The sequence below is a fragment of the Cetorhinus maximus genome, chromosome 22 (genome assembly GCF_964194155.1).
Source record: "Cetorhinus maximus chromosome 22, sCetMax3.hap1.1, whole genome shotgun sequence".
NCBI lineage: Eukaryota > Metazoa > Chordata > Chondrichthyes > Lamniformes > Cetorhinidae > Cetorhinus > Cetorhinus maximus.
Window position 1 is genome coordinate 10,151,199 of NC_135900.1, and position 24,658 is coordinate 10,175,856.

The 24,658-nt window shown below is 41.0% G+C and overlaps 1 protein-coding gene across 1 annotated transcript in view; it reads left to right on the plus strand.

Moving 5' to 3' along the window:
• Positions 1-24,658, plus strand: part of LOC144696459 (plasma membrane calcium-transporting ATPase 1-like) — a 108,211-nt gene that overhangs the window by 52,917 nt on the left and 30,636 nt on the right. Inside the window, exons 6-12 of the mRNA XM_078567767.1 lie at positions 2,811-2,924; positions 12,089-12,127; positions 13,717-13,875; positions 15,408-15,622; positions 16,615-16,857; positions 17,270-17,511; positions 19,345-19,579. Of these exons, the coding sequence (XP_078423893.1) occupies positions 2,811-2,924; positions 12,089-12,127; positions 13,717-13,875; positions 15,408-15,622; positions 16,615-16,857; positions 17,270-17,511; positions 19,345-19,579 (1,247 nt within the window). The remainder of the gene's footprint in view (positions 1-2,810; positions 2,925-12,088; positions 12,128-13,716; positions 13,876-15,407; positions 15,623-16,614; positions 16,858-17,269; positions 17,512-19,344; positions 19,580-24,658) is intronic.

Sequence of the window (24,658 nt, forward strand, 5' to 3'; positions counted from 1 at the left end):
GTTGCTTGCTGTTTGATTGTATACTTGTTACATTTACAACTCCTTGGATAAAACAGCCCAAGCTTGGAAGTAGCAAGACCTGGACAGCATTCAGGCTTGGGATGATGAGTGGCAATTAACATTCATGTCTCAAGTGCTAGATGATGACCATCTCCAAGTCTAACCACCTTCCCTTGACATTCAACAGCGTTGCCATCATTGAAATTCTCTCTCCCCCCCCCCCCCCCCCCCCCCCAACCAAAGACCTTGGGGGGTTACCATTGGTCAGATGTATAAATGTTGTCTCTGAAACAGGTCAGAAGATAGGTGTGCTGTGGTGAGTGACTCACCACCTGACTTCCTAAACCCTTTCCACTATCTACAAGGTACAAGTTGGGTCAGGGGTGTAATAGAATACTTTCCATATGCCTGGACTGCAACAATACTTGAAGCTTCATGCCATCCAGGGCAAAGCAGTCCATTTGATTGACACTCCATCCACAATAGTAAACCTTCACTCCCTCCAACACAGGTACACAATGATTGCAGTGTGTATCACCTACAAAATGCACTGAAGCAACTTGGCTAGGCTTCTGACAGCACTGTCCACACCTCTGACCTCTGCCACCTTGAAGGATAAAGGCAACAGTCATGTGGGAACACCACTAACTCAGTGCCACTTCAAGTTGTTGCATAATATCCTGACTTAAACATATCACCATTTTTGTCATTGTTTTGTAAAAATCCTAGGATTCTCTTAACAGCACTGTCGGATTACCTTCTCTCACATGGCAGTTCAAAAGGCAACTCACCATGTTCCTTGGGCAATTAGACAGAGTGTTGATGCTGACCTTGCCAGTGATGTCCACATTCCACAAAGGAATATTAAAAAAAATTCCACCAGTCAATCCCCATTTGTTGTTTTTTTTTTCTTTAAGTCTTCCAGCCTGACTTCGATCCTGCTCATAATACAGATGGCTCTAGCTAAAATCCTGGATGGAATCCTTTGATAATGCTGTCAGCCCTTGCCCTCCATCTTTAAGATAGTATGATTGCGCGATATTTAATATGGTCAGTCAACTTTTGTTGTCCAGCTCTAATAATATTCCCTTCAAACATGATACAATAACTTTGGCTTTGGGGGTTTGAATTGAGAACTTGGGTCTCACATTCACTAAATGCTCAGTAACTTCAGAGTTTACAGTCTAGTATGTTGCAGACTTATTGGTGTAGCTTCAGGTCTGTCTGCACATTTCCAAGGACATTAAAATGCCCTCTGTCCATATAAGCTATTTATATTTTAATGTTGCTTCCTTTAGACAAATAATTAATTTTGGGCAATCCAATTATTACAATTTTTTAAACAAGTGAGCGCAGGTCAGTAAAGCAATTGATGAGGAAGACATCTTGAGTTTTATAACTAGAAATATAGTATCCAGGAGTAAATGAAAAATGTTGGCTAAAACAGTAATTTGAGATTGGGTTCCCCACTATAGAAAAACTTGAGCCATAGAATGAAGTGTACATTTATTAGGATTGGGGGTAATATAGTTTTGAAGAAAGACTCAGATTTGTGGGGCTATTTCCTGGAACATAGTTGCTGTAGGCTTCTAAAATTATCAAGTTTTAGTGGATAAGAATAGCCAGTTTCCTCATTTGGAGTTCATGACGAGGGATTATCAATTTAAACAGCTGAGTGGACATTAGGAGAAATGTCTTTGTAGATGTTTGCTGGGCTATAGAATACTTTGCCACAGTCATTAAGACAGAGATAGCATTTTGAATGAAAAAATGCAAAATTTTGGAACCAGGATGGACGTTGCAAGGTAATGAGAGTAACAATGAAATTAGTTTTGATTTGCCCTTGTTAAGAACCAGTAGAGACATGTTGGGCCGAGTGGTCACCACCTGTTTTGTAAATTCTGGTTTAGAGATGCTTTCTAAACAATTGTGGAAAAATAGTCCAGCAAGGAGTTACTGTTTTTTCACTTCAGAATTGAACCCATCCTTGGCATAAGGACATAAAAATGTAAAAGGTGAATAAAGGTCTTTTGTCCCGTTGATAGCAATCCATTTGGTGCCCCATCTTGCCCAGCCTAGCATTTAATTATGTTTTGACCTACCATATATCTTTCCTCCAAGAATCAGATTGGTAAATTCCAAATATTTGTCACCCCTTTGAGCAAAGGCTTTTTCATCTACTCTTATATTTTTAAAATAAATGCATTGCTTTTTTCCACTGAAATCACCTTGAATTAAATGTCTGGATTCATTTTGCTACTATATTGAGGTCACACCTGGCCCTTTTTCTCTAGATGGTAGAATTTACATGTCTCATCTTGTAGCTCATCCCATTACACTTAATTGTTCTATCAGTGTTCTGTTCTCCCTGCAATGTATGTTCTCTTTGCACTGGCCAGATCCTACTTCATTCTAATGCTTCCACAGTTTGTAGACTTAGTGTGCAAAATCTTTACTAACACAATCCAATCCTCAAGTCACTGCATAAAAAGGTCTGTACATTGGTTGCTATCATTACAAAGTTCTCTGTGCTAATTCTATTGTTCATTATATAGTTTAGTTTCTCACAATGTACATACTTTGGCTTTAAAGCATTAAAGTTTTTAATGCTTCATTTGCACAACTGATCTGAATTATTCTATCACAAACTGCATCCTGCTATAAAACCACTGGTTTCCCCATTCTGGTCATTTGTGTGTACAAGCATGGACCCCTAAATTCATATTATAGCTGTTAGTGTACAATAATGAAATAGTTATCAAACAATTTATTTGCAGGAATGGCCAGCTCTAACTAGAGTCTACTTTCAGGTACCCATGTGATGGAAGGTTCTGGAAGAATGCTAGTCACAGCTGTTGGAGTAAACTCTCAAACTGGAATCATTTTCACGTTGCTGGGGCGTGGAGAGGAAGAGGAGAAAAAAAGTAAGCATACAGCTAAATGGTTTGTGAACCTGCTAATTGGGCAGCAGTTTGAAGCAATGTTTCAACAGTTACTTGTTAACTATGATGTAAGCACATATTCCAGTCTTGTTCAGTGCAATGCCAACTTTTGGATTAGATGTAAACAGAGGGTTCTGGGTTGTAAAAATGCTTTCTAAACACATTTGCCTTTCCTCTACTTTTATAAGTGCTGAGGGAGCCCTGCTTTTAATCTTGGAACTTCTAACACTTATCCTGCCAACCAGGATTCGAAAGCAATCATTCTATACTTTGGCTGTCCTCCACATTAGGAGTAAGGTCATGTAACTGCAGTATTTTTTCTTTATTTGGTCAGCTGAATGACACTAAGCATGTTTACAAAAAATTAAAAATCCCACTAAGTAAGCTGGCCAAATGATCTGTTCGACAGTGATTTTTAAAAAAAAAAACCCTAATGCGTTAGGTGACCTATGCAAAGTTGAATTTAGCATGACAGTTTGAGCTTGTAAACCAAGCTACTAAGAAATCAACAACTGTGTTTGAGAGCACGTGCTCTCATTTAAGGTGCATGATTGTTGGGTGGTTAGCACCCAGAAGTATGCTCATGGGCGCTGCTGAACTTCAATCTGCAGTTTTTAACAATATCTGGGGAAAGGGTATTGTTACTGGACTAGTAATCCAGAGAGACAGGGCAGTGCTCTGGGGAGCCAAGTTCGAATCCTGCCACTGCAGATGGTGGAATTTGAATTCAATAAAAACCTGGAATTAAAAGCCTAATGATCATGAAACCATTGTCGATTGTCATAAAAACCCATCTGCTTCACTAATGCCCTTTAGGGAAGGAAACCTGCCGTCCTTGCCTGGTCTAGCCTGTGTGAGACTCCAGACCCACAGCAATGTGGTTGACCCTTAAATGCCCTCTGAAATGGCCTAGCAAGCTCAGTTGTATCAAACCGCTACCAAGCCTCAAAAAAGGAATGAAACCGGATGGACCATCCACATCAACCTAGGCACCGGAAACAACAACAGCAAACTCGCCCCTGTCGACCCTGCAGAGTCTCCCTGACGAATACCTGGGGGCTAGTGCCAAAATTGGGAGAGCTGTCTCTCAGACTAGTCGAGCAACAGCCTGACATATTCATCCTCATAGAATCATATCTTATAGATAATGTCCCAGGCACCATTATCACCATCCCTGGGTATGCCCTGTCCCACTGTCAGGACAGACGCAGCAGAGGTGACGACACAGTGGTAAGCTGTCGGGAGGGAGTTGTCATGGGAGCCCTCAAAATTGACCCTGGATGCCATGAAGTCTTATGGCATCAGGTCAAACATGGGCAAGGAAACCTGCTGAATACCACGTACCGCCCTCCCTCAGCTGATGAATCTGTGCTCCTCCATGTTGAACACCATTTGAAGGAAGCACGGAGGGTGGCAAAGACACAATGTACTCTGGGGGAACTTTAATGTCCATCACCAAGAGTGGCTTGGTAGTAACACTACTGACCGAGCTGGCCAAGCCCTAAAGGACATAGCTGCTAGACTGGGTCTGCAGTAGGTGGTGAGGGAACCAACAAAAGGGAAAAACATACTTGACCTTGTCCTCACCAAACCCCTTGCCGCAAATTCATATGTCCATGATGGTATCGGTGGGAGTGACCACTGCATAGTCGTTGTGGAGACGAAGACCCGCCTTCACATTTGAGGATGCCCTGCATTGTGTTGTGTAGCACTACCACCATGCTAAATGAGAAATTTTGAACAGATCTAGCATCTCGAGACTTGGCATCATGAGGCGCTGTGGGCTATCAGCAGCACCAGCATTGCACTCGAACACAATCTGTAACCTCATGTCTGGCATATCCCCCACTCTACCATTTCCATCAAGCCAGGGGATCAACCCTGGTTCAAAGAAGATTGCAGGAGGGAATGCCAGGAGCAGCACCAGGCATCCCTAAAAAATGAGGTGTCTAACTGGTGAAGCTATAAAACAGGACTACATGCGTGCCAAAAAGCATAAGCAGCAAGTGATAGAGCTAAGTGATCCCACAACCAATGGATCAGATCTAAACTCTGCAGTCCTGCCACATCCAGTCGTGAATGGTGGTGGACAATTAAAAAAACTCTCATGGGGAGGAGGAGGCTCCACAAATATCCCCATCCTCAATGATGGAGGAGCCAACACATCAGTGCAAAAGATAAGACTGAAGCATTTGCTACAATCTTCAGCCAGAAGTGCTGAGTGGATGATCCATCTCTGCCTCCCCTGGAGGTACCCAGCATCACAGGTGCCAGTTTCCAGCTAATTTCATTCACTCCACGTGATATCAAGAAATGGTTGAAGGCACTGGATAGTTTAAAGGCTATGGGCTCTGACAAGATTCCAGCAATAGTACTAAAGACTTGTGCTCCAGAACTTGCCATGCCCCCAGCCAAGCTGTTCAGTACAGCTACAACACTGGCATCGACCCGGCTATGTGGAAAATTACTCAGGTGTGTCCTGTACACACAAAGCAGGACATATCCAACCCAGCCAATTACCGCCCCTTCAGTCTACTCTTGATCATCAGTAAAGTAATGGAAGGGGTTATCAACAGTGCTATAAAGCGGTGCTTGCTCAGCAATAACCTGCTCACTGATGCCCAGTTTGGGTTCTGCCAGGGCCACTCAGCTCCTGACCTCATTACAGCCTTGATTCAACCAAGGACAAGAGAGCTGAACGTGAGGTGAGTGTGACTGCTCTTCACATCAAGGCTGCATTTGACCGAGTGTGGCGTCAAGGAGCCTTAGCAAAACTGGAGTCAATGGGAAACAGGGGGAAAACTCTGCACTGGTTGGAGTCATACCTAGCACAAAGGAAGATGGTTGTGGTTGTTGGAGGTCAGTCATCTCAGCTCCAGGACATCACTGCAGGAGTTCCTCAGGGTAGTGTCCTAGGCCCAACCATCTTCAGCTGCTTCATCAATGACCTTCCTTCCATCATAAGGCCAGAAGTGAGGATGTTCACTGATGATTGCACAATGTTCAGCACCATTCGCTACGACTCAGATGCTGAAGCAGTCCATGTCCAAATGCAGCAAGAGCTGGACAATGCCCAAGATGCCCAGGCTTGGGCTGACAAGTGACCAGTAACATTTGTGCCACACAAGTGCCAGGCAATGACCATCTCCAACGAAGATGAATCTACCCATCACCCCTTGACCTTCAATGGCATTATCATCACTGAAGCCCCCAGTATCAACATCTTAGGGGCTACCATTGACCAGAAACTGAACTGGACCAGCCATATAAATACTGGGGCTACAAGAGCAGGTCAGAACTAGGAATCCTGTGACGAGCAACTCCCCAAAGCCTGTCCACAAGGCACAAGTCAGGAATGTGATGGAATACTCCCCACTTGCCTGGATGACTGTAGCCCCCAAAACACTGAAGAAGATTGACAACGTCCAGGGCAAAGCAGCCCACTTGATTGGCACCGCATCCACTAACATCCTCTTCCTCCATCACTGACGCACAGTAGCAGCAGGAATGCACTGCAGGAATTCACCAAGGCTCCTTAGATGGCACCTTCCGAACCCACAATCACTACCATCTAGAAGGACAAGGCTCGCAGATAGATGGAATCGCCACCACCCTGGAAGTTCCCCTCCAAGCCACACACCGTCCTGACTTGGAACTATATTGCCATTCCTTCACTGTCGCTGGGTCAAAACCCTGGAACTCCCTCCCTAACAGCACTGTGGGTACACCTACACCACATGGACTGCAGTGGTTCAAGAAGGTAGCTCACCATCACCTTCTTGAGGGCAACTAGGGATGGACAATAAATGCTGACCCAGCCAGCGAAGCCCACATCCCATGAATCAATAAAGAGTGCTGGCATGCTTCCCAATATTCCTAATGCCCACCCCTCAGTCAATACTTAAAACAAATCTAGTCATTATCATTGTTTGTCGGAGCTTGCTGGGTGCAAATTGACTGTAGTATTTTCTGCATAACAAGAGTTACTATGTTTCAAAATTACTTCATTGGCTTTAAAGCACTTTGGGACATTTTGGGGTCATAAAAGGTGCTAAAAGGCATAAAGACTAGTCTTTAATTGCTAATCCAGCTAAGACTGCTCTACATTTTAACGCATTGCAGGGTTGTTTGCAACTGAATTTGGAAAAAAAATACTCCCCCGTTCCACCCCCATTGCTGTTGTTGGGTCTACCTCTTGATTAACTAATTGGATCATTAACAGCACCCTGGACAATGAGGAATGCTTCTTTCTAAAATATTTGATGCCTGAACTAGGCTCCTTGTTGGAACCTTTTTTATCAAATGTCAAAATAATAAATATCTGCATTGATATAACATTTAACACCAAAATATATTAAGTACTTAAGTTACTTGCACAGAAATGATTACTTTGTAGGCAACTGAGGCAATCATTCTACACCAGTGACACCTGTCAAATGGCAAACGAATGACCAGTTAAACTGGTCGAGGGTTGATTTGGCCACTATATTGACACTTCCCATTCCTCTGACTAATACAACAAGACCTTTGCATCAATCTGTGTGCTCAGATGGCATCTTTTTTCTTGAATGAAGCATGATGCGCCTGATGCAGCACTCTTTAAGTACTGTACTAAAATGGTAGCCTAGGTTATGATTGAGTCTTGTGGCATTTGAACCCCACAACCTACTGAGACAAGTGCTTCCAGCTGGGCCAAACTAACGCATGTTCAAAAGGTGCTGAGGAATAGAGCACTTATCTTGCTCCAAATGGTGGTGTCTCAGATTAGGCATAGCAACGTTTTTAGCTGCAGAATAAAGGGCCCTCTGCTCCAACAATGTGTCTTGACTCTAACTTAAAATGAGCTGTCCTATTGCATCAGCATGTTTACCCATTTCTTGCACCAGCTGCCTTGTAACCCAAGATTGTCAAATTAGTAGCACTTTTCAATTTTTTATTCCTTTATGGGACATGGATGTCGCTGGCTAGGCCAGCATTTATTGCCCATCCCTAACTGCCCTTGAGAAGGTGGTGGTGAGCTGCCACCTTGAACTGCTGCAGCCCATGTGGTGTTGGTACAACCCACAGTGCTGTTGGGGAGTGAATTCCAGGATTTTGACCCAGCGACAGTGAAGGAACGGCTATATATTTCCAAGTCAGGCTGGTGAGTGGTTCGGAGGGGAATTTCCAGGTGGTGGTATTCCATGTATCTGTTGCCCTTGTCCTTCTAGATGGCAGCGGTCGTGGGTTTGGAAGGTGCTGCCTAAGGAGCCTTGGTGAATTCCTGCAGTGCATCTTGTAGATGGTACACACTGCTGCCGCTGTTCGGTGGTGGGAGTGAATGTTTGTGGATGGGTTGCTAATCAAGCAGGCTGCTTTTCCTGGATGTTGTCAAGCTTCTTGAGTGTTGTTGGAGCTGCACTCATCCAGGCAAGTGGAGAGCATTCCATCACACTTTTGACTTGTGCCTTGTAGGTGGTGGACAGACTTTGTGGAGTCAGGAGGTGAGTTACTCGCTGCAGGATTCCTAGCCTCTGACCTTCCCTTGTGGCTGCAGTATTTATATGGCTAGTTTCTGGTCAGTGGTGACCCCATGATAGTGAAGTTTTAAGTGTTCTGGGTTAATGCCCTTTAGTGCTCTAAATCTGTGCCCACTGGAAACTGGATTGAGGCAGTTCACTTCATATGGCAAGCATTAATGTTGTTAGACTTTATTCTGACATTCTGGACCCCTTTCCCACAGGGAAAGTCCAATATCAAATCAGTCACTGTATCCTGACAAAATACTTTTTAGCAAGCACTTAGGCTCCAAGCGCTTTCAGATATCAGACTTTAAGTATCTAGGTGGCCACTGCTAATGGTACTTGGAAATTGTCTGCCTGGAACTTCCTCAACATTACACATTGCCTGTTTCTGTGCCAATCTTGCTTACGGGAATTTGTAGGCAAGTCCAAAAATCATTCAGTGCACTGGACTGATGTGCAGATCTGAGAATTAATATCAACACTAAACTCCAGAAATCTGAAGTGTTGATTGACTGTGGCTGTGTCAAACCCATGTATATTGATATAAATCTGGAAAGCGCACCACAGGCAACACTTGAGCTGCTGTTTTACATGGAGTGAAACTATTTAGATAAAGGTATTAACTGATGTTCTGCAGAAGTATCAGAAACGACCCTTCTCTCCCCTAACAGCACTGTGGGTGTACCTACATTACATGGACTGTAGCAGTTCAAGAAGGCACTTACCACTACCTTCTCAGGGGCAATTAGGGATGGGAAATAAATGCTGACCTAGTTAGTGACTCCCAAATCTTGAGAGAATAAAAAAATTAAGGAAATTGTACATATCAAAGTTTCAATGTAGAACTGGTGTAAATTTTTTATCTGTAAATTTCCTCAATTAAAAAGGCCATGGATATGCTGAGAAGTTCCATGAAACTCTAGGCCTTGTTCTTCACCACCTCCCCACCACTCCCCCCACCCCCATGGAGTTCTGCCAGCATTCCAAAAACTTTTCTTTGTCTAGCTTTTGAGCTTCAACAACATGGAGCTCATCAGAGCAATTGGTGCCAATGCTTCCATGCTTTTCATTAACTGAATCCCATGCATTTATTCTAACTGTTCTTTGGAAAGTTCCTCTTATTTTGAGCATGTTGCTAAGGAACTTCCTGACAGCCTGTACTACTAGCAATTTCTGCTTCAGTGGGTAATGCCCCTGCCTCAGAGCCAGAAGCCCTGGGTTCAAGTCCCACTCCAGGACTTGTTGGCTATGGAAAGATCATGCATGACACAGTTCCAACAGGTTGATGATCAGCCTGCTAATATTTCCCCACTATTCCCCAAAGGGACAAAAGTGTGAAGACATGAAATAAAAGTTTACTGATCAGTTAACTCCTCATATTAGTTTTTAATTCTGGCACAGACTGCTTTCTACCAACTAAACCCAAGATACTGTTGGCCAAGCCTGTGGCAAGCTCCGAGATTGGGAGTTTGGAGGCTAGAAACTACAGTTTCCAGCGGGCCTCAGGGCGTCTGCATGTGACAACCGGCAGATGGCCACACACGTAGTTTGTTGTTTTCACGTGTAGGCCAACCGGGAAAGGCGCCGCATGTGCGTAATTAGTGGTTTTTCTCATCTTCAGGCCAGGAACCGGCCATGTGCAAAAGAAAGAAAAGTGAAAGTGTGAAACTGCAGGTCAGGTGACCTGAGAGGAGTGCCATTGCAGAAGTGGTGTCCCAGGGAGCAGGGCATGGGGAGGGGTACAGGGAGAAGGCCCCTGACCAAGGAGGAGGTCCCACATCGGGGAGTGGGACAAAGAAATCCCAGAAGACAGTCCGAGATAAGGGACAAAGATAGGGATCAGAGATCCAATTAAGTTGAGATAAAGGACAGGAGCAGAGAAGAAGGTTCCAAGTTAGAGCTGCGAGAAGCAGACTTGAAGCAAAGTGGGTTCGAAGCCCTGAAGATCAAAAGGGGCAGCTGAAGGTGGTTGACTCCGTGGTGTGGGCCATGAGGACAAAAGTGCCCTCAAGATAGGGCAGTGGGGTAGCAACCCAGCACCCTTATTAAGCAGTGCAGTTAAACTTTTCTGTAGCTTTTATACTAAAATACAATTAATCATTCAGCCTTGTTATCTCCACTTGATTTTGTTCCTCACTTACAGGACCTAGTAAATATGTAAGATTTCAATACTTTCATAATGAGTATTGCTGAAAAAAAAGTCAAGCTTTTCATTGTTACTATGCAGTAGCAACATGAATGGTATTCACCACTAACAGGATGCTGCCGTCAAAACGATGTTCTGCTATCACATGAGTAAAGTGGCATATGAATTTCAGTGCCAGTGTGATGCTAGGTATGTAGTGCGTACGTCCCAAAGACTGGCAGATCGTATTAAGTAGCATGTCCCGGCCGCTGTTCGTAATGGGCAAGGTACAGACCATACCCAATCAGCCTGTGCTTATAAAACTCAAAACGGTGTCCAACATTAGATTGGATCCTGCAATTGGACAGCATTTTGCTATATAATCCTCTGCTAAGAATTACGCTGACAGCCAATTTAAGATTCAGCCAGGCTCAGTATCTGGTGTACTGGAAGCTACATATATTAATACACAGGGCCCTGATCTTTGCAGACAGAACGTGTACACACTGTACCTGTTTATGCTGATTAAAAGTGACAGCCATTCACTGACTCATTCCTCAGGGCAATGCCTTGACCAATCGGGGTCAAGCTGCCTGGTTTAAATTTCAAACAATGCTTGGCAGTGAACTTGTCAATCACCATCACTGGTGCATTCTCTGTGTAAAGCCTCTACCAATCAGCACTCTTCACATACAGTATAAATTGTTGTTTTGCCTTTATATTTGCATTTTTGTGAAGTATCCTGATGAGTGCAAGTTGAAAAACTTTGACATATAATACTCAAGTTCTGAATTACCAAATGACTTTCATAATGCATGGACAATCAACCTCAAATTGAACATGTGCTTTCATTTCGAAAAGAAAGTGCAAATAGAACCATAGAAAAGTTATGGTGCAGAAAGAGGCCATTCAGCCCATCTTGTCTGCGCTGGCCAAAAAGGAAAAGGAAACTAGCTGCTCATCCCATTTTCCATCACCTGGCCCATAGCCTTGCAGGTTACAGCACTTCAGATGCAGATCCAGGTACCTTTTTAAATGAGTTGAGTGTTTCAGCTTCAACCACCAACTTAGGCAGTGAATTCCAGATACCCACCACCCTTGGTGAAAAAGTTTTTCCTCGTGTCCCCTGTAGTCCTTCTACCGGTCACCTTAAATCTATGCCCCCTGGTAGCTGACCCTTCAGCTAGGGGAAACATGTTTTTCGTGTCTATTCTATCTAGGCCCCTCATAATTTTATACACCTCAATTAGGTCACCCCTTAGCCTCTGCTATTCTAAGGGAAACAACTCTAGCCTATCCAATCTTAGCTGCAATTTTCAAGCCCTGGCAACATTCTTGTAGATCTCCTCTGCACACTCTCCAGAGCAATTATGTCCTTCCACTCAAAACCTCTGGTAACTTAAAGGGGTAATGGCAAATGCTCAGTATATTCAGATGTCAATTCCCATTTGCATGAAATAACTCATGCTATGTAAATGTATGAACTAAGTTAATAAAATTGCTTTACTTTTTTTTAGATAAAAAGCAAGATGGAGCTGTAGAAAATCGAAACAAAGGTAAACATTAAATGCTTTAAGCAACCTTGGCATGATCAATGGTACTGTTTACTTGGCCTTCAAAATCTTTTAAAATGTACGTGGAGGCTAATATGAAATGTTCTATTTATAAAGATTTGAGTAAACTGCCCCTGTGAAGAAAAGGGGAAAAACTGTTTTGGCATGTTAAGAAAAATGCTGTCCTTCATGCTCAAATGTTATGGTTAAATTGAGAAATTGAAGTATAGCTGGAAAATTTTAGCCAACAAAATTTTTCATTGGCAACCCTGACTCCCATTACTTCTAGATACTAAGACACGTGTGCCCAGAATATTCCGAAGTAGGCTGTCCCCAGTTCCACATTGTAACCTTTAGAAAGCTCCAAATTGAGATCTTAGCAAATCTTCATGTTAATCATTGCATCAATGAAAATTCACTGAACAAAGAAACTTACACTTGTCATCACTTAGGACAGATCTACAACAAAGTCCTTCCTATTTGGTCATATTTCGTCATCTTTGGTATTTGTGCCTACATGGAGTTGTCAGTTTTATCTAAGCTAGTAAATTTAGGGTTGAGGTAGACTGTAGATTCCAGTGTATGAATGTAAGTGGGACTAACTAGATAACTCAAAGAACTGGCATGGGCACAATGGGCTAAATGGCAACCTCCTGTGTTGTAAGATTGAGTGAATTTTAATCGGGTAAACCCATAAATTGGGTGGTTTGTGCATGCCAGCAATTTGAGGTATAACTTAATTACGTTCGTAATCACACCTACTGGGATTGCTAAGCAGTCTTGTATCCACAGAACTGCAATAACTTGGGTTTCATCATTTTTGAGCCCCTCGATCCTCTAACATATCTTAGATAAAATTATACTTTCCTAATAGTTGCAAGAACCTGCAGTGGCCAAATAATTGTTCTAATGTCATTATCTGGGTGTTTTTAAATTCTTTACATGAGAAATGCTTCTTGGTGAACATGCAGCCTAATAAGTGTGTAGCATACTGCAGTAATTTTGAAAATCTGCTCATGGATCAAAGTTTGCAGGTGTATGACTTCAGTCATGGAATCGTAGAAGTTTATTACACAAAGGGAGGTCATTTAGCCAATTGTGCTTGTGCTGGCTCTTGAAACAGCAGTTGTGCATAACGGCCCTCCCCCTAGGCTTTTTGTTGTAATTAAGTATCTGTCCAACTCCTTTTATTTATGAAGTCAGCTTCCACTGCCTTTGGGTTGGGCACTCTACATTCTGACAACTGAGGGGAAAAAAATTGCCCCCTCCCCCACCTAGATCTTGTGCCAATTATTTTTAAATCTGTGACTTATGGTTATAAACCCATTTGGCGAGGGAATATTTTTTCTCTATCAAAGCATTTCGTTTTAAACCTCTAGGTCAATTCCTCTGATCGAAGGAGAGAGTCCTAATTTTGAATCTCCTTTAACCAAATCCCTCATGCCAGTAAACCATCTCTGTACCCTTCCAACCACTCCCAGCATTGTGAACTTTAGACAAATTAATAAACTAGCTTTCCATGGCTAGTCACTAACTAGGACAAGAGAATCAGATTGTCCTTTTAAATCATGACCATTTGGTTTTTTTTTCAGCTAAAGCTCAAGATGGAGCAGCTATGGAAATGCAGCCGTTGAAAAGTGATGAAGCAGCTGACGATGCATCTGAGAAAAAGAAAACAAACATGCCCAAAAAAGAAAAGTCTGTACTCCAAGGCAAACTCACAAAATTGGCAGTTCAGATTGGTAAAGCAGGTATGAAAATTAATCATTCCATTATCCTGATTTATTATTGGTTTTTGCAAAAAAATTTCATGGATGTGATGTTTCAGTACTTGAGATTGCATGCTATTTTTTATTCGTTCAAGGGATGTGGGCATCGCTGGCTAGGCCAGCATTTATTGCCCATCCCTAATTGCCCTTGTTCAGAGGGCATTTAAGAGCCAACCACATTGCTGTGGGTCTGGAGTCACATGTAGGCCAGACCAGGTAAAGACAGCAGATTTCCTTCCCTAAAGGACATTAGTGAATCAGATGGGTTTTTACAACAACAGTCGACAAAGGTTCGTTGGCCATTATTAGACTTTTAATTCCAGATTTTTATTGAATTCAAATTCCACCATCTGCCATGGCAGGATTCGAACCCAGGCCCCCAGAATCCCTGGGACTCTGGATCACTAGCCTAGCGACAATACCACGACACCATTGCCTCCCCGATGTTATGTAATTTGATGTCTGTATGGCATGTCCTACACAAACATTTTCGAAAAGTTTGATTTTTAGTCCAGTGGGAACTTGCCTGAGCTTAGTAAAGTTTTAAATTAACTGTTTATGCTGAGCCTGTCTACTGGTTTTTGATAATGGAATTGAATGCATCTACAAACAAAATATTGAAAAAAATCAATACTTATGGTAATGGTAAAATATTGAATATTACATTCCTGTGGTTATACACCATAACACATGAACCAACCCAGCTAGTGTTTTGTTTTTAATTAAATGGCCTATTTTCTACTTTTGAATTTTGTTTCCAAGCCATGGTCTTGTGTCGACCTGGGAACTAATTGTTCAACTCTGCATGCACTGACTAAGGCTGCCAAGACTCTGACCAGCTTCATAATTCTTTAGATCTAGCTTGACACTTGAGGCATTAACACCACCAACACTGCCCCACTCCACCCAACCACTGTGTGAAGAATGGAGCAGCTTATTGTTGGTATGCAGCCTGTAGTATTCCAATTCTGTAATAAAGATGGATGGGCCAGCTTACCCTGTAGCTGTTTGCAAACTTTACTCTGATCTACTAGAACAGCAAATTTTTCAGCTTTGCAATCGCACTCAGGACCTCTTCAGCATGGCCATATTCTGAAGCATTTGGAAATGTCTGTTGAAGTGTTGCAGTTGTTATACACCTGCTAAGACTATGCATGTCTCATTTTTACCAAAATATTAAATACCCTTTATAAGCTGTGCTGGAATACTACTACTTGTAGGTAATTATATTAATTGGTGATTGGTCAAAAATTAATCAAGTTTGAGCTATTGTCTAGTACCTGAGTGACCATTTTACAGATAATTCAAGAACCTATGAAAGGTAGTGGATTGCAGCAGCTCAAGAAGGCAGCTCGCCATCACCTTCTCAAGGGCAACTAGGGATGGGCAATAAATGCTGGCCCAGCCAGCGAAGCCCACATCCTGTAAATGAATTTTTTTTAAAAAAAACTAAATTTATGACCATGTTTTCAATTTATATATTGTAATGCTATTGATCTGCTCTTCTTTCATAGGATTGGTGATGTCTGCTGTTACAGTTATCATTCTTGTTCTGTATTTTGTGATTAATACATTTTGGGTCCAGCAACGCCCTTGGCTGACTGAGTGTACTCCAATTTACATTCAGTATTTAGTTAAGTTTTTCATCGTTGGTGTTACTGTCTTGGTTGTGGCAGTACCAGAGGGCCTTCCGCTTGCAGTTACAATCTCTTTGGCTTATTCAGTAAAGGTAAGCTATAACAGAAACATATAACTGAAATCTTAGCCCTCATACAGGTTGTGTATCTGTTATCCAAAACTTCTGGGGCCAATTGCATTTCGGTATTTGGATGTTTTTGGATGTGATGTACCCTACCGTATTGGGTATAGTTAGAATGAATAAGTAGTGACTTGTGGAAACCTAAATAGTACTGAGTTGGAGAAAAGGGTTTTGTTCCCCTCAGGCACATTAAACAGTTTGTGAAGCAAGGGAAAGCACACTCTGGCTGACTGGACTTGGCACTCATATCTGTAGTTCTAAAGACTTGCTGATTCTTTTGGATCAGATATTGTTATTTGCCTGAGGGGCAGCATTTCCTTGGTTGAACTTGGTTGCCATGATGGGGTTCGGGTTAGAAGCAAAAACACTCCCTGTCCTTAATGTCGTGATTCTTATTTGTTTGTATATTCCACATGCAGCAGCTGCTTTTCGGTAGTCATAATGTAAGCCTTGAGTGATTCTACACCAGGGATGACTAACTAGTTGACCAACAGTGTATAGCAGCCAAGTCCAATTTGTGTTCTAATCTAACTTCAACATGCATTTGCCACTATTAAGGTCTCATTGTATTGTGATCAGATCCGATATTCTGCCCTTCCCAACCTGCTTTTAAAAACCCACGTTTCCATTTCCTGGAATGCAATTCACATTTGTACTCTGGCCACTCCCTGGGTTCCGTAAACCATACAATCAGCACTTTATTTTGGAATGTGAAAAACTTTTTCTTCCTGCCATTCAAATCTAATTGCATCTTGTGTCAGAACATTCAGTTTGGGTGGGCTTAAAATCATCTGCAATTTTCTTTCCCATTAGTGAATGAGGAAAATGGATTAGAATCCCAGTATAGTTAGTGTAAATTACTTTTAAAATTATTCTGTCAAAATCTAGCACTAGCTTATGTATCAAATGACACACATTCTTGAACATTGATAATTAATGACCACAAATCTTTCCAAATACAGAAAATGATGAAAGATAACAATTTGGTCAGACATCTGGATGCCTGTGAAACAATGGGGAATGCGACAGCTATATGTTCGGACAAAACTGGTACACTCACAATGAACAGAATGACAGTGGTTCAAGCATATTTAGCTGGCCAGCACTACAAGATGATTCCAGATCCAGAATCTTTTCCTGAAAATGTTTTGGACAAACTTATTGCTGGGATAGCTGTAAACTCTGCTTACACTACGAAGATACTGGTATGTTGGGATTCTTACCAATTATTCAGTAATAATGGGTTATAAAGGCTTTTGTTTGCATAATACATTGCATGTCCCATGTTGCATAGTACTAAATTGAGGTTTTTATGCTTGGTTTTAAATTGTATCACAGTTGGAACTAGAGAGAATGTTAGTTGAGCACATTACAAAGCAGTACTGTAATTCGCTTGAAAATTCAAATGCCCTATTCGCAGAGCAAACCTTGAATGACTTGCTAGCAATTTAAACAGCATTCTGTACTGATGGCTTTGAATCCTATTTTAATTGTTTCTGTTGCAACACTTAATAGCTGTATACTTAAATGATTAAAAATACATTTTTTTAAACTTGATTTGGATCAAATTCTGTAAGATTGAATACCTAAAATGTGTTAACTGATCTAACTTCACAGCCTCCTGAGAAAGAAGGTGGCTTGCCGCGTCATGTTGGCAATAAGACAGAATGTGCCTTGTTGGGATTTGTATTGGCTTTGAAAAGAGACTACCAGGCAATTCGGAATGAAATTCCAGAAGAGAAACTATTCAAGGTCTACACCTTCAACTCTGCACGGAAATCTATGAGCACAGTCTTGAAGAACCCTAATGATAGTTTTCAAATGTTCAGTAAGGGCGCCTCTGAGATTATTCTTAAAAAGTAAGTATATTATAACAAGTATATATAAAATGTATGTACATGATATTCATGGTGGCTTTTTGGAGGGGACTTGAACAGGGAACTGACCCATGACCCAGAGGGAGAAGGTACATTCTCTAGTTGACCTTCCAACCAGAGATTTGGCCCTTGCACCAGGGCTTCCCCTAGACTTGGAGCAGGAGATTGTTTTCATTGTTGAACCTGATTTGGCCCTGAGAAGCTAATTTGAAGAATAGCTTTGAAACCTATAGAAGATCTGAAAGATTCCCTTAAGGCTAAGGTTTTTATTAAAACACAGGGTTACTTGGACTTTTTCAGTATGACATTCGTTGAATACAGAACTAAAAACTAAGCTCGTTGGTTGCGTTGAGTACTACTACCCATCTCCATTTCAATATTTGCTGTAATTTATAACATACCAAGCACAAGTTTAAGAGGCACACATTACACTTGTGGTCTAAGTACTTGAGACTTTGCAAGTAACCCAACTTCATAATTACATGCTGTATACTTTCAGCATTTCCTGGGCAATCATCCTAAATTTCTGCATTTAAAATGTTTTTACAGTGAAACAAACTTATTCTGTTTTATATATTACTTTGACTGTCTGCCTCATGCAGTCATTGGCCATCATGTACTTTAACTGCCTCAGGATCTTTTAAAAATTCATCTTTATTCCTCACCCTGAAATTCTCAAGTTCATTATCACAGATTAACTGCCATCTAAATAGGAAAATCATTGCACATTACCTTGAAGATGTTTTGCAAACTGAAATGGCTGTTCTTTGGAGCCAATAGCATGGTGTTCTGCAAGCACATCTCATTAAACTTCAGCTTGCCCTTTCTATTGAAGCTTCAAAGAAAATAACTCTGGGGATGTTGAGCTACTGCGGGTTTAAGAAAAATCATTTAAACTTCAGCTGTTCATAATTGACATCCACAGTAGTATATCCCTTCTTGGAACTTCAGTTCATTGCAGTGTAATATAGAATGTTCCTGGGTTCAAGAGCTAGACATAGATGAGCAGTGTTGGAGGTCTCCATGGTCCCCAGCATGACTGCTGTCTCCTTTCAACTGCATCTCAATCCAATATTTTCACATCCCAGCTCATGTACCTTACCTGAGCCCATTTTATTGCTCTCACTTTAGATCATCTAACTCCCAGTTCATCCACAGGCCATAGGACTAGATCCCCAAACTCATAAATTCTACGTTCTTTTGGTTTTCTCCCAGCCACAGCCTCTTCCTCCCCCTCCATTGCCCCTGCCTTCTCTCCAGATTGCCAAATGGCAACAGCTCTAATTGCTGCATCTGCTCTTGCCCTTTCCCACTGTTCCAAACTAGTATAGGTTGCCTGCCATCTAGCTGTAATTAGATATTACATTTGGGAAGAAATATTGGAGACACAAGTGAGAGGAGGTAGGAAGAATGTGTCAGGGGGAGGGAAAGAGGCAAATTTGAACCACAAGCGAAACAATGTCCACAGAAAGGAAAATATATTGGTTACAAAATCCAAGCAAGTTACTGGCAGAGTTTATATTTGAGCAGTTCTACAGATGACAAAGTATTTGTACATGCTCTGGTAATTTTTAAATGTATCCTCCAACTCCACATGAGCACAAGGAGAAATCTGAACAAGTCCCAGTTTATAAAATGCCATCTGTGTGATGTATTTAAACTGTTAACAGGTTTTTCAGTCCTTCAATATGTAAACTTATAGCTAATACACGTGTGTATCAAATCCTGTTGTGCATCTCCCAGTTGGTTCTGTTTAAAAGCTTTTAAGTTTTAAAGGAAAAGCTGTCATAAGATGTAAACACACTCTCTCTCCAGGTGCTCCAAAATTTTAAACGCAAAGGGAGAGATCAAAGATTTGAAGATTAGAGACCGTGATGATTTAGTAAAGAAAGTAATAGAACCAATGGCCTCTGAGGGACTGCGTACCATCTGCTTAGCCTTCAGAGAATTTGAAGTTAATTCTGATGTGGATTGGGATAATGAAAATGATGTACTTTCTGACCTCACCTGTATAGCTGTAGTCGGTATTGAAGATCCTGTGAGACCAGAGGTAAGTAAACAGTAATTATATGCATTTAATAACATTGCAGAGGTGGCATGGAGGTCCTGCCGAGTGTTTTGAGACTTTATCCTACGTTAAGGATATATCTCATACATTCATTATAGAACGATGATTTTTACATAGTGTCCGTAGTTAATTCTGAAAGTCTGTGACTGAGTTTGCCTTCAGATTCAAATGTCCATTGATTGACATGTCCCCAACGTTTTCTCTTATTGGGACCCTTATGTATTTTTCTTTCTAATAAGTTGAACTTCGAAGAAGGAACTAGAAAATTCTCGAATTGGATTTTTTTTCACCATCTATTGTTTTTGCCTTTGGATTTTTAGTTTGACCTGAGTGAATGAAATGAAAGCTATAAACAGTTTCAATTTATCCTAGTTTGTCAGCTCATCTGAATAAAATTTAAGAAAAATATCTGGTTGCAATATGACTTGATGGCTCTGATTGGACTTAAAATCGTGGTCTGTTTGTCTTGTGTTCAACTTGAAACCAGCAAGAGAAGCAGACATCAAGCGAAGTGCTGTAACTGTTGTGTGCATCACATGAAACATTGATACATTGGGTGCAGTTGCTAAATATTTGTAATAAGCTGATAGCGAGCACAGTGAAACATAATCATGACTTTTTGTCTTTATTATGAACTGAGAATGTGTAAAAGAACTCCTGGCTTTTCATGTCTTGGGATGTCATAAAGCACTTTATAGCTAATTAATTTTGGAAGGATAGCCTCTTAGTACGTACATTTGGCAGCCAGCTTGCCTATGTAACAAACATATATATTTTGGCTGTATTGTCTTATCAATTTTCAATGGCTCAGCTTGCTTTTCCGCTTTCCAATTTGTTATCAAAACATCAAAACAAAACCTCAACTTATAGTCTTGTAATTGTGCTGCAACAAAATGGCCGCATGTATGCTATGTTATACATTAGAGGGCTAATTTATAACATTCCATAACAAATATGGAATTTTAGTTCTGAGAATTTACCACATGTTAGCTGGATTATTTTGATTTCTAAAACTGTTCCTGGATATCTCACAGGCAGCCTGTATGACTGTAGGTGCCTGAACTAACTGAAGGCTTCTAAATTGTAATCGTTTTCAGATGGTTAGTGGACAAATTATTTTTGAAGCACATGCCCTGTTTTGTAGGGGAAATGTCAATTCAGGATCTATAGAAAGTAATTATTTCTTGAATATTTTTTGCTTTAAAGTCAGCAGCTACAGATACACGGTCTGATAGTTGAATCTCTATTAGATTTATTTTACATTTATTTGCTGAACAAAATATATTTGCACTATCCCTTTAATAACAACAATTTACAACTTTTACACGTTAAAAGATGCATCAAGGCACTTCAGAGCATTATCTAACAATTTGATGCAGAGCTACATGAGATAGTAATCTAACGTGATCTAAAGCTTGTCAGAGGTAGTCTTTAAAGAGCACTTTAAAGGAGTGGAAAGGTTTAGGGAGATATTCCAGAGCTGAGGGCCCTGGTAAATGAACACTCGGCCACCAACAGTGGAGCAATGAGAATTAGGGATACTCCAGAGGCCAAGCTCTGGAGGGATGGATGGATTTGAAAATGAGAATTAGGTCAGCAAGCACAGAAGTGACGGATGAATAGGACTTGGTGAGAGTTAGGACAGAGGTAGCAGAATTTTGGATGATCTCAAGGAGGGTTGAATGTGGAACACGCTAACAGTGTGTTGGAATGTCAATGTACTTGAAAGAAGCTCTATTATTTGGATTGATACTCCACTTTAACACTGTCAATCACTATGGGACCACAGATCACTGAATTAAAACGAGCATTGAATGGCTTTCAAAAATTTAACTCTGTTTAACAGGAAACTTTATAGCCAGTGTGTGTGCAAGATTATTCTTGCATTAGCTAAATAAATGGTTAAAGCTTAATACAAAGGTCATTGAAGAGTAATTGATCCTGGAGCAATAAATCAGGCTGTTTTGTCACCAGGACTGTTTTGTCTAAATGGCAGTAGCAATTAAAATAACATTAATCCAGCAAATTGTACATAACTATTGATTTTTAAATGGGATTGAAACTGATTGTGGAGTTGTCACCATTTTGGCAAGGTTCATGCGGAGGGTCTCAGGAACTTTTGTTGTGGAATAAGTAATGGGCTGAGTCACTTGTGCCACAATATCCTGGAAATAGTAATGGTGTGTGCCTTGGATGATTATTACAAATTCCCACAACTTCTCCAGCTAGGAATACTACAAGGCTTCATTGACTTTAAATCCTCAATAAGGCAGAGAGCATTTTTAAGTCTGCTGTTAAAGCATAGATTGCTTTGCCAATGGGGGTGATTTGAGATGGAGTTCATTATTCAGTTCTGGCTAAAGGTAGTAAATTCTTGAAGCAGTGAAAGATAGAGGCCTGGAAAGAGGGAATGAGGTTAGTTTTAGATTGTACGAGGAAGAAGCTGATACATGGTCCAAATGGTTTCTTTCTGAAATGGAAATCTCTATGGTTCTAAATTTTCTGCTTAGTGTTATGAGATAAAAATGTTTCAAACCAGGCTCCACCTCACTTTGTACAGTGTGCTTGTCGTCAGCTAAGCCTCTCTTTGGAAAGGTTCTCCTCCAACCAAGGGATGAGCTTTAATATTGTTCAGTATGCTCACTCACGACTTAAAGAAATAGGACAACCCTCAGCCTGCATTGTGCCAATTCTTCACTTGATGTCAAAATAGTTTGTCTTGGAATTTGAATGTCAATGTGAAACAAGTCTTCATCTAGAACCAGAGACCTTAACCCTGGTAAACATGCTCCCAGACCATGAATAGCAAGTGAGCAATTGTATGGTCGTCTAAATTCATAAATTTGCTTAAATCTGATCTACTTTTCACATTTCACTTGATTATGAAGCATTTTTAGTCATTCATGGGAATTGGGCATTTGCCCATCCCTAATTGCCCTTGAAGTGAATGGCTTGCCAGGCCATTTCGGAGGGCAGTTAAGAGTCAACCACATTGTGTGGGTCGGAGTCATGTGTAGGCTGGACAAGGACAACAGATGTCCTTCAAAAAAGGACGTTAGTGAACCAGATGGGTTTTTACAAAAATCAGTAGTTTCATGGTCTCCATTACTGAGGCTAGCTTTCAATTCCAAATTTATTAATTAACTGCATTTGAATTCCACCAACTGCTGTGGTGGGGTTTGAACCTGTCTCCAGAGGATTTGCCTGGGCTTCTGGATTACTAGACTGGTGACATTACCACTATGCTCCCTCAAATTTAGAATACTGATAGTGTTTGTAGTTTATTTTGTTACTGTGGAGACTAATGTTGCATTTGGAAGCATATCCATTTTTGTTTAGAGCAGAATAAAGTGACTGCAGATTTAAATTGCATTTATTCCCCAGCTGTAAACCTTCAGACAAGGCATTTGGCACTAAGCAAGTACTCCAATATATTGGTAATTCATTAACCATGGAAATTTGTGTATTTGTCAGACTATGATTTTAAATTTTGGAAGGTATGGGGAATTGTTTTGAGTTGCTCCATATGAAAATGGTTGGGCCAAGGATATGTTAGAATAAGAGAAATTCTGCAGTGATGCTGTGGGGCTGCGATGATTGCTCTTTTTTAACCACCCCTTTTTGGGTGTTGGCTATACTTTCAGCCAGAAGCAGGTTTTTCCCACTGATACCAATTTTGCTTGGTTACAGTGGCATTTGTGAAATACTGCTTTGTTGAGAGAGGCTAGTATTGCCTGTCTGTGTCTATGGTATTGATCAAGACTGATGAGATTTGAAGTTGAGTCCACAGTTTCTTGATGAGTAGGTGTAGCTTTATGGCACTTTTAAGGACCCCTTCTGTCCCTCAACTGAAGAAAATCCAGTAGGGTGGTAAATACCAATGTTACATTTGTCTTGCTTTTTTTGGATGGGATATTCCTGGGTAATTTTCCAGTCAGGTGGATGCCAATGTTGCAATTGCACAGGAATTTGTCTGCTAGCTCTGGTGCATAAGTTTTCACTGAAGCTGGGATGTTACAAGTTCTTTTGTTTAGTCATTGCTTCCTATTATGTGGAGTGATTCAATACCAGTCCAGCAGAAGATCTGTTACAACATTGCTCAGGATGTTATTCTGGCAGTGTTGACTTCCTTGCCCAAACCATGTAAGCATTACCCTGAGAAACATATGGATCACCCTTTCACCCTAAAATGTAGAATACGACCTTGGTGGATGCAAAAATGTGACACTTCTAATCCCCTTTCCCACCTGCAGTGCTTGTGTCTCACCCAGGAATTCAGGTCTCTTTGCCTTCTGGGGTGAGTAAGCATAGTTAAACCTGAAATTTGTAAGTCAGGCTGTTCTCTGCTTTGACTTTGTCCTCTGGACAGCCACCAGAATTGCTGAGAAGAATAAATTAAGCAATTACAATGTCCTCAGCTTTATCAGATTCCTACAAATTTAAATTTGTACAGCTTTCTTGCTTTATTCAACGTGTTGGCGTTGTTTCAGTTAGGCTTTATATACAGTAAATCTGCAAACAACATGCTTAGGGGGAGGAGGCGGCAGAGAACACTTTTTTTTTTCAAATGCAACTCCTTTCTCATCTGGCCCAATGTGTAATTGGGTAAAGTGCAGACAAACATGTTTGAGATAGCCAAGCTATCGTTACCAAAAGTTTTATTTTTCAACAGCAGTTTGGGCATTGGCTGAGTTTTTGAGCAAACCTCAGACTTGGAATTGTCTTTTCTAATTGAGTTCTTTGACAAACAAGGTTAAGAAACATCAACAGCATTTGAAAATTCTGGGAATGATGCCTCCCAAATGTAAAAGGTGAAAAGTCATAATCATTGTGCATCTAAAACATGGATTCTGAAACTGCATGCAGCTTGATCAAATTTGCAAACAAACTGGATTTACGGGAGAGGGATGAGTGTTGAGTTTGTTCTGAGGCTGCCAACATAAACTAAATACTCTTGTGGACACAACTGTGTGGGATGAAATTCTCAAGACAAGAATAAAGTGTTACATATTGCAACACATGACCATGTATTGAATAGCAGATGGGTTGTTAGCATTGCAT